This window comes from Adiantum capillus-veneris, chromosome 9 (assembly GCF_014529385.1).
Source record: "Adiantum capillus-veneris isolate H3 chromosome 9, ASM1452938v2, whole genome shotgun sequence".
NCBI lineage: Eukaryota > Viridiplantae > Streptophyta > Polypodiopsida > Polypodiales > Pteridaceae > Adiantum > Adiantum capillus-veneris.
Window position 1 is genome coordinate 68,074,948 of NC_140939.1, and position 10,406 is coordinate 68,085,353.

A 10,406-nucleotide genomic window follows, 5' to 3' on the forward strand; every position below is an offset into this window, starting at 1 on the left:
CAGGCGAGACCCAAGACATGTCACCGTTTGTGATGAGAGTCACAAACACTTTGTGAAAAAGCATTTGTGGAGAATCACAAATCCTCTTTCTAAGGGTGACTGAAAATCTAAGAGCGTTCGTGACAGCAAAGTCGCAAACCCTCTTTCCTATCGTGCTTGGAAATTGTTTGTTTGCATATATAGTTGAGATTATGATAAGAGGATCATCAAACCACATTCAATTTCACTTAAAAAGACCATTTAAAAACACCAAATTTTCAGCAATGAAACATTGATGCTCATACAAGCACAAATCTCAATCAAAACCCAAACCTCTTTCATGGAATCATGTAGCCTCGCCCCAAATTAAATAGTCGTAACATCAAACAGCTGAAAGGAATACACGAGCTTCCATCTTCATGGCAAACATTTTATGAATTTGTAGAGCTTTAAGAGCTTCTTAAGTGAATCCCACACACCATTTTGATAAGGGAAAACCCTAATTCACTCCCTCACTAGCTCAGATACAAGATTACGAAGAGGCAGGATTGCCCTACGCATAGATTGAGCAACCATGGAAGCAATTACATAGTAGGGAAAAATTGATGGTTTTCTCTGTAAAAAGCAACCCTCTCTCTCTTACCCACGGCATTTTCAACTCATTTTTAACCCAAAAATGCCATTTTTTATGCGAAAAATCCCAAACGGAGTCAGAGAAATACCTAAATTTATGGGATCAATCGCATAAGCATAAAAAGTATAGATAAGCATAATTTTTCATCAATATACCATTTTGGGTCACTTTCCAATGCAATTTTACAACGGTGCCTCTTAGCTACTATTTTTCATAGTTTTTGCCCGCATCAGTCTTTATAGGCGAGATGATTGTGCCACCATGAAACACTTGGAATATGTACATTGTCAAACCAAATTAGAAATATTATCAAGTGGGAAAGCACGCAAAGGTGCCACATCCAGGGCCACGATTCCCGGGATAGGTATGCACATGATAGCAACTGCAGCAACCGCTTTAGCATATATCACAATATGTACATTATTATTTTTCTTTCCATGCATCGAAAAGTGTCAAAAGTGGGATGAATGTTTTTATTTTCACACTATGTACGTGCCACAACACGACAATGTGGCCGTAAATGATGTTTCCAAAATTCTTGCCAAGTGGACAAATGAAGTTCAACATGAAATTTGAGAGCCCAATGGAATTTTTCCACAAATTTAGGGATTTCTTTAAGCTCGTTTTGACATTTTACGAACAAAAGGGGACATTATAAAGCTAAAAATGATCATAAAATGGTTTTAAAAAGCCTAATAATAGTACAAATGGCTCAAAATTACACATCAATGATGATTGCGCCTTTTTTCAATCTGAAATTAAATTTATAGAGCCAAGAATGAGCTCATTTGGGCATCTAAGCAAGAAGATAGATCCGTTCAAACTCATGGTGCTAGTGCAGTCCCGTGCTGCTTCTACTACATACTCGAGGTTGTTAGGCCACCAATTAGGATTTACCCTCTTCAATTAACTACTTGGGATTCTCCAATGAAGTTTTTAATCTTCTATGAAATGGTCACGACAAATAATTGAAGAGTCAATTTAAGATTTTTAACAGGTCAAAAAAGCACTACATCTGTGCAATTGGGAACCAGGCTACACCTAATCTTCAAGCACATAAGAGTTTTGGGTTGATCTTTGTTCTTTCTCAAAGTGAAGATTTCATGGCTGGAATTTTGTTCATTTTCAGTGTGTCTTTTTCTTCAAATCTTTTGCGACTTGCTTGACTTTGATGCGAACTCTCACAGAGTGTAAGGCATAACGCTTTCCTAGCCGCACTACGCACTTCTTGACACATTTTTGGTGATCCCAATGTGAACTAGGCTAGGATGAGGATTCAAAATTCTTTTAAATTATTAAATCAAAGCTTTAATATATGGAGAAACAAGAGAAGCATGGGGTGTGGTTTGATCCCGTCACAATGCAAACGTTTCAAGCCTTTGCTATGTTTATGCAGCAGCAAAAAGCTCTTGAAATTAGGGATCTCTCCTCAACAAAAGCGCTCCAATCAATGGTAAATATAATGTACCAATTCAATGGTGAAGATATAACAAAGTATCTTTGTGGGTATGTGTAAAGGAGATGGAGCTTCCTCTAGTGACTGGAGCAGAGATGGTACAAAGTTTTGAGCTAGTTGTGGTTCCCGCAATCAGAGGGCATGTAAGGGGAATTAGAAATGAGCATGGGGAGACTTGGAAGCATTCAGATTAGCCTTAAAATAAGAGTATTTCATGGAATAATCCAAAAGGGTGCCAAAGTGGACTTTTTTAGAGTGGGTAGCTAGGCCAAAAGAGGGTCTTTTGCCTACCGCACTTCTAAGGGAATTTGAACACTGCTATAACCAATGGTCAAGGACTGAAAAAGCTACCCTAAACTCACAAAAGATAGAGCTCTTTTTTAAAGCTACAAAAAAAGAGATTCAAGAGAAGTTAGAGTTACTATTTGAGGATAGGGATGTAGAATAGGTCTTAAAGATTGATTGGAATGAGGTTAAAGATGCAATTTCACTGCTAGCCAAGCGACAACGACAGAGAGAGACAAGATGGTAATTAAACCTACTCAAGCCCAAGCATTCTTGAGAGTCCCATAAAGCTTGTTATTGTGGTTTCAAAGAGTGACAAGTCCATCCTAGATGATATTGTTAAAGGAATGCAAGAGCTAAAGTTAAAACAGTAAAATAGGTTCGCATCTTGGATGATGAAGATGAAGTCGAGACCACTCACAAGAGTTATTACTTGAAGATTCATTGGGCAAGAGCAACTACTGAGACCTTGGCTAAAGTGGTAGACTTAGAAGAGCCATACATTGCACTGATAGATCATGGATCGGAGATTAACCTCTTGTCGAATAGTTTATATCAAAAGGGAAACTGTCCAATTGATATAAAGCATGGATGGATGATCCTAGGAGGGGAATCAATCATAACATGGTCTCTCAGATCTATGCTTTTAGATAGAAAGAAAATAAAAAGGTGAAGGAAGCTTCACTTCGTTTCAAGAAATATATTGAAAGAGTGTCCAGTGTGAGAGTTTCCACAGGATGATCGATTATCGATTCTCTTTATCAAGGGCTTGAAAAATGAAACTGTCAAGAAGGACTTGCACTTAAATGCATGCACAACATTTAAACAAGTCACTAGGGAAGCATTGTACCTAGTTGACAATTGCAAAACATACGGCGAGGTTACTGAGGACTTAGAGACCAATACTAGTAGTGCCTCTTCTATAAGAAGTGAATCTATTGCAAAATGGAGTGCTCTTGATTCAATCACACAAAACATGGACCAGTTGGTTAAGGAAGTGGTCCGCAAAATGAATCAAACCTACTAGAAAAATCCTAACATGAGGCCGCAACAACCACAAATGGTCAATGCTCCAAGAGTGTTGAAGTGGTGTGCCATAGAGTAGAAATACACGAACCATGACACTAGTGAGTGCTTCTATAACTAGAACCATGTGAGGGAAAGGGAGTATGGACCATTGGAAATGCAACAATTTTCTCTGTCTCCAAGGTACTAGATTGGACCAAACAACACAACACGGAGAGGAAACAAACCGCAACCAGTATTTGGGCTACACCCGCCTTTACCTCATGATAATCAAGCAATTTTGCGTTATGCACAATTTACAAAACCTCTCATAACTCATTCAATGATGCCACCTATTGTTTATTATGCCAGGAAAGGGAGACAGAGGGAGTAGCTTATACCCCTGACGAGAGTCCTTTTTGGGCTAGTGTTGATGAAGCAACCGAACCTCTATATGGGGCTCAAACATCTAGAAATCAGTTCACAGTGGACGGAAATACACTCATGTTTATAGAAAACCAAAACTGTAAGCCCAGGGGTTATCCGCCTAGGGCAAGCCAACCAACGGAAGCACCAGAAGAAACCCGAGAGGGCTTGTGTTGTGATGTGGAGGTGACCATTAGGCAAGAGAATATCCGCATAAAGGTCAACAAATGATTTTTTTGGCTTTTGTGACAGTAATGGAAGAGATCACTTGATTCAAAACTACGTGAGGAACCTTGACAATCCGGGAAAGGAAACTTTCAACATCATAGGGATTTTCCCATGCACGAGTGAATTGGAATCTGAGCCAACAGTTCTATTCAAAGTGGTGACTCGAGCTTAGGATCAGGGATCGGCTAAAGATTGACCTATACCTGATGATTTGAGACTTTCATAAACTGAATTAAAAAATGGATCAATTAGAACTCAAAGAAAATCATAGAAAGCCAAAAGGGACAAAATGAAAGCGAAAATGCTGAACGAGAAAACAACTTTAGAACCAGAACTGCATCAAATAAAAGAACGTCTCAAACACGAGCAAGAAAACAAAAAATGCAAAGGGTTTGGACGAGTCAAAGAACTGACTCAGGCAGTTCAATCTTGGCGGAAAAGGTAATTAACAAGCAACTAGACGCAATGCTACAAGCCTATGAGGCAAGGCTCAATGACAACTAGACTTCAAAACAAAGACTTATCCCTTATCGACATCTAGAAGACAAAACCAAAAGACTAGGGGTGTACAGAAGACTTGTAGAAACTGCTCATCCCTGATGCAGCTTGAAGGTCCAAACTTACTTGAGCCTGTAACGCATGGGGTGGAAAACGAAAACATGGAAACACGAGAAGAAACAAAGACATGTGAAAAGTCAAACCCGTAGCAGCAAACAAGGAAGAACCAAGAACCACGAACATGGCGGCAAACACAACAAATGAAGAAAGGTTTTTAGAGATGCAGCCAATTCGAGAAGTAGACGAACCATGGCCACAATCGTTGTGGGAAATGATCAAAAGCAGGAAAGACAAAAATGCAACATTACTATTAGCACCGATCCCTGAAATGAATGCGGGCGATATTTAGTCATTGTACGGCAATGCAGTCCAAAAATGTGCTAATCTTTTAGAAGAAATGAAATCCACTCGGTGAAAATGTTGCTCTCAAAATGTGCTAGTGAAATCTCCTTTGGAGTAAGAATCTTAACTGCAAGATTCAAAAGTAAGGATAGTGGGGGAGGCTCACCCCCGTTGATGTATTTTTCTCCTAGAAAACCTTACGCAAAGGATATGTCAAGGCTCTTTGTAACCTTCTGTATTGCAATTCAAGCTCAATGGAGCACTTCAATAATAATATAAATAATTATTTTTGGGCTCATTAGCAAGAATTTGAGGAGATTTTCACAGGGGTTTCAAGAGGGCTCGTGGGGAGAGAGAGAGAGAGAGAGAGAGAGAGAGAGAGAGAGAGAGAGATTCAGAAGTCTTAGTCTCTCTACATGCAAAAGGTCTTGCAAGGGTTTTGAATCATTGTCGGTTGATCATATTCGGTACGGATGATTTGTAGCTAGCTTGGATGCCCAAGAGGTGCAGGAGGATAGAGAGCTATGGACAATTCTTATTGCATCCATCCCTACCTTCTTCTATGCACACATAGGCAGTAGGCGGCAAGGAAGATGCAAGTTGCTCATGCCTACTAGTGCACTAGGTAGTGCTGAGCAGATGGTGCTCAAAAAGCTCAAGTAAGAGAAAAATAGGGAGGCACGATTTTGGTTTTTGCTCATTACTGAGAATCTCAACAGATGATGTCTCCTTATTGAGAAAAAGCAAAAAGAGTGTACTGTCATGCAAGGGTTGGCCATTGAGAAATGGCAACACCTAGCAGTAGGATTATATGTGACACAACTAGCTAAGGTAGCAGGCTCCAAATGGCAGTAGGTGCTAGGCTAGGTGTGCGAACATTTTTATTTTATTTTTTATTTTTATTTTTTTTGGGGGGGGGGGGAGGGGGGCATGGGTGCATTTTTCTTATTGATTAATACGGCCTCAACACTATATCTCACGGGGTCTTGAAATGCCACAGAAAATTTGTGGGCCTTCCATCCCCCTCAGGATCCATGCAAATTCTTATCCATCATCGATCCCATCGCTCAAGATTCATTAAATACCCCGTGTCATATAGTGTCGTGGGAAGACAAGCAACAAGGGAATTCACCAGTGTGGCAATAATAATTGCATCCATCTTTATGTCATGAATAATAAAGATGGATGCAATTCTTCTCTTGACAATCTATTCCTTATTGAAAGATTAAAAAAAAGATACCACATTTACACCAAAAATTCTCAACAACTAGATTCATCACCTCAACTTTAGCATGGAAAAGTTGATGTATGCATGTTTATGCCATACTTTGATCCCAAAAAGAGTTTCTTTACAAAAGAATAAAAAAACATTTAAATTTGACGCTGTGCTTCATAATGTAAATATTTTTCATTACTTATTCATTACATAATGAGTTATTGAAAGTGTCTATAGATATTGTATTGAAAAAGCAACAATGCAATGCAATATAAGACATCTTATTTATTACAATAAAATAGTAATTCCTTTATGAAGAGGCGGTTTCTCATTCAAAAGAAGTGCGCATTGAGAGTTTGAGAGCCTTTTTTATGTACTGAGAGTTACATAGTAAAATGAATGAGAAAAATATGGCTCAATTAATTTATAAGAAATTTCTCCCAACATTGACATGCCGATGTATCTATGACCCTTTGAAGCTGTCACGGTTCGTCACGAGCATGCCAAGAATTTTGTAATTTTTTGGTTATGCTCTAATATCGCCTACTCACCATTGTGAGTTTTGCAAAAAACAAAAAGGATTTTTTCGCAAAATCTTGATCTCGAGACATATCTACAATTAGAAAATAGCTGGTCTATTTCAAATATATGTTGAAAACCTCTTTTTTGGAAATTATGTCTTAACAAAATATCAATGTCCAACATTTATAAGGACCTTAAAAAGTTGCAAATTAGAAAGATGGTCAAGTTTACTTAAGGCTTAAAATTTAATTTCTCTCTTTTTTGAATTCTCCCCTCCAGGAAATATGTTTTTGAAGATTTAGAGTCTTTTTAGATATGTAAATTGATACCTCTTTTTACTTGATATGTAGATTTGTATGTATGTATATTCAGGGCATGCATCTACAATGTCTTCATATAATGAAATAATAAATTTTAGAACACTAGGATTTATGCTGGATAATTGGAAGGTTTATATTGGGACTAGTACAGCCGGCAGGCTTCGCCCGCCTCTCTCTCTCTCTCTCTCTCTCTCTCTCTCTCTCTCTCTCTCTCTCTCTCTCTCTGTGTGTGTGTGTGTGTGTTCCCGGAGCTGCAAGCCACACCAATCGCTTGAAGGAAATTTTGACGTGTGGCAAGGAGGGGGAACCGGAATTCCCTCCCCCTTTATCCTTAGTACAGATTTCTAACGAAAATACCCAACTTTTTACCTTTAAAATTACGGTCCAATGCAATTTCAACTGACCACGGATTTTTCATTTTTAGTGATGAAATTTACACTACAAATCGAGACATGTGAGTGTAGGCTCAGAAGTAGAAGACCACCAATGTCTATGCCCTCGACTTGCAATGTTAGAAGAAAACCGGGGTCTAGTGTACTTTAGTCGACTAAAATTGTAAGATCCGGGTTAGATTTTGAGCTTGCCTTTAAGAAACCGGAATGTTTACCCAAGTTTTAGTGTAATTACCGGCAAAAGCTTCAAATTTTGACCTAAAAACCCGCAGAATTTCAAGTTTGCCCTTATTTTCGTTGGTTAGGAAAAATGTATTTTTCTAGCCTCGAGAACTATAAAAACATAATATTGTACTAGAAGATGAAACAGAGTAAGGAAAAATAATGTGAAAAAGTATGAGGCTTTAATATACTTTTGAAATTTTTCTTTTTGCCATCTCTCAAGGTGGTTATTATTTCCATGATCCAAATATGCTTAGGACATAGGATACATCTACTTGCATCGGTGAAAGCGTGTTGTAATATCGCCGATTAGCCTTGACTTGGAGTCGTCGTCGGTTGAAACACATGAAAGGATGTGCCTGTGAACCCTTGGGGTTGAGATGCCCTACAAAATCAACAAAATGTTGAGCTTGACTTCATTTTTAGTGGCACAATGAGAACATTCCTCTGAGTGGCTAGCAAGTCTTGCCTGTGTGTGTGTGTGTGTGTGTGTGTGTGTGTGTGTGTGTGTGTGTGAGTGAGAGAGAGAGAGAGAGAGAGAGAGAGAGAGAGAGAGAGAAGATCTTTAAGCTATCCCAAGAGACCTCAAAGATCTATCCAACGAGTCTTGAACTCAAGACCTTCAAGCCTTCAAGTCTTGTGAGTGAGAGGGAGAGAGAGAGAGAGAGAGAGAGCATTCAAGCTAGACCTTACATTTTAGTCACCAATTGCCGCACCTGCTACTTTTAATCTCTACATTCTTTAAAAGAGTTTTTATTTTTTCAAAGCTTGGTGAATTACCTTGCTTTGGCACGCACTTGTAAAATTCTTCAAATGGGCTTTTTAGACTTTTGCCCATTGTTTTTTTATAATTTTCCCCATTCATTTCGTCCGATTAGCTCACCTCTCTCAACAAGCTCTGGGCGAAGCAACGGCCGGAGGCAAGATGGGTGGTGGTTGCAAAAGTAGCATATGGAGCCCGCAATGGCCGTTGATGATAAAAATCTTTCTCTTGGAAGGTGTTATGGGGGGCTCTCCCAATAGGAGTTAAGGTTCTTGCCAAAGGGATTGGATCTGGCAAATGCTCAGGGTGCAAAATGCCTCGTAAGGCATTTGTTCAAGCAGTGTCCTACTATAAGTGGCATGGCAAGGAAGACGTGAAAATGGATACAAAGGACCTAGAAAACAAGAATCTTCAAAAATGACATGTTCCTAGGAGGGATGAGGAGGAAGAACCAACCAGTACTTGTTTGATACAAGTTGTTAGATTCTCCTGTTTTAAGCAAATATGGAAGGCCAAGAATTGTCGTCTCTTTGAGAATGATATGGCTTTTGTTACTTCCACAGAGATCATGCAAGAAAGCAGGGAATGGATTGTATCCATTGGTAAAGGGAAGAACTCAGACAATTGGTACAAGGCCATCAACGCTATCTAGGTGGACTAAGGCTAGCCTAGTTATGGGTAGATTTGCACCTCCTAGTGAAACATGGTAGTTTTTTGATATATTACGAAAACCCTCAAGGCTCGACACGAGCTTGAGATCCCTTTGTACAATTTTTTCTTTTTTTTGCCACACTCACAATTGTGAGGGACATCAAAGCAACAATCCCGAGATCTCATGAATCTATCTTGACCTCGAGACATGTTAATTAAGAAGGACCATTGCCCGAATTTACAAGCCTGCCCAGATCACCTAAGTCGTCGATCCCATTTGAGCATGCCCGTGCGAGATAGTGTGGAGGTAATCCCACCTACAAATTTTGAAATTTGTCTTTGGATGTTTAATTTGAAGGTGAGAAAACCCAAAAAAATTAGATCAATTTAGTGTAAAAATCTTCAAATATACTCAATTTACCACTAATACTTCACCTCTAATACTTTTATGTGTAGGTTTTCAGAAAAAAGAAAACGAGAGAGAAGAAAAGAAAGTGGGATCAACCTTGATTGATTGTGAGAGCGAGAGAGAAAATAGAGGGTGACGCCGACGCAGACGAGGGCGGAGATGGTGACGATGAGGAAGGCCATCACCAGCAGCGCTAGCCCGCCTAGCAGCAGCATGGGCAGCAATGCCGCTAGAGTCGCAGCCACCACCACTGCCCCCACCCCGACCACCCACCACCCCACCTTCTCCACCCACGCCTTCTTCCATCCCTTCGCCATACTCCTCGCCCGGATGCGCTGTCGCCACACGCTCAAGCTCTGCCATGATGAAGCGGCCATAGCGCTCTCTCTCTCTAGCCTCTATCTGTTAGTAACATCTCTCCACACACCTACTCTCTCTCTCTCTCTCTCTCTCACACACACACACACACACACACACTCACACATAGCCTCTCAAGCCCTTCGTACACACAACTCTTTAGGAGTGGGACGGTGTCACCCCATGTCTTCACATGCTCCCACATTGATTCCATGACTACGACTTATGCTCTAGCTCTTTGCGACCCACCTTGATTCCATGACCACGACTTATGCTCTGGCTCTTTGCCACCCACAATATAAATCAATGGGTCACGCCAACATTCTTTATTACTCTTCTTGCTCAAAATAATTGAAAGATTCTAGCCAGTGTTGGGGAAAAATCATTTTCACAAACATACAAAATCCCTCCAAGACAAATCTCGACCCATCTATCTATGTAAAGTCCAAAGACTTCTTTTTTTTTGGTCTTGCACACTAGAGTCTCGTTGCTTTGGATTTTCACTTGGTCTTTTTTTCCTCTCTCTCTCTCTCTCTCTCTCTCTCTCACACACACACACACACACACACAGTCCATCTCTTAAAATTGTTCCTCCTATATTAAATACTCTCTTCTTCTCCTTGATCATCTTCTTCTTCTTC

The 10,406-nt window shown here is 39.8% G+C and overlaps 1 protein-coding gene across 1 annotated transcript; it reads right to left on the bottom strand.

Annotated features, from left to right (window-relative positions):
- Positions 1 to 7,750: 7,750 nt before the first annotated feature.
- On the bottom strand, positions 7,751 to 9,900 carry LOC147450622 (uncharacterized). Its single transcript, XM_086520758.1, has 2 exons — positions 9,505 to 9,900; positions 7,751 to 7,970 (listed from the first exon to the last, which is right to left on the bottom strand). Exons 1-2 carry the CDS (start codon positions 9,769 to 9,771, stop codon positions 7,857 to 7,859), a joined length of 381 nt encoding a protein of 126 aa, XP_086376884.1. The 5' UTR covers positions 9,772 to 9,900; the 3' UTR covers positions 7,751 to 7,856.
- Between the last annotated feature and the right edge of the window lie 506 nt (positions 9,901 to 10,406).

Coding starts and splice junctions, on each gene's coding strand:
- LOC147450622 (XM_086520758.1), bottom strand. CDS start 9,771: ATGGCAGAGCTTGAGCGTGTGGCGACAGCGCATCCGGGCGAGGAGTAT. Junction 7,971..9,504: donor CGCTCTCACAATCAATCAAG/GTTGATCCCACT, acceptor TTGATTTTGTAG/GGCATCTCAACCCCAAGGGT.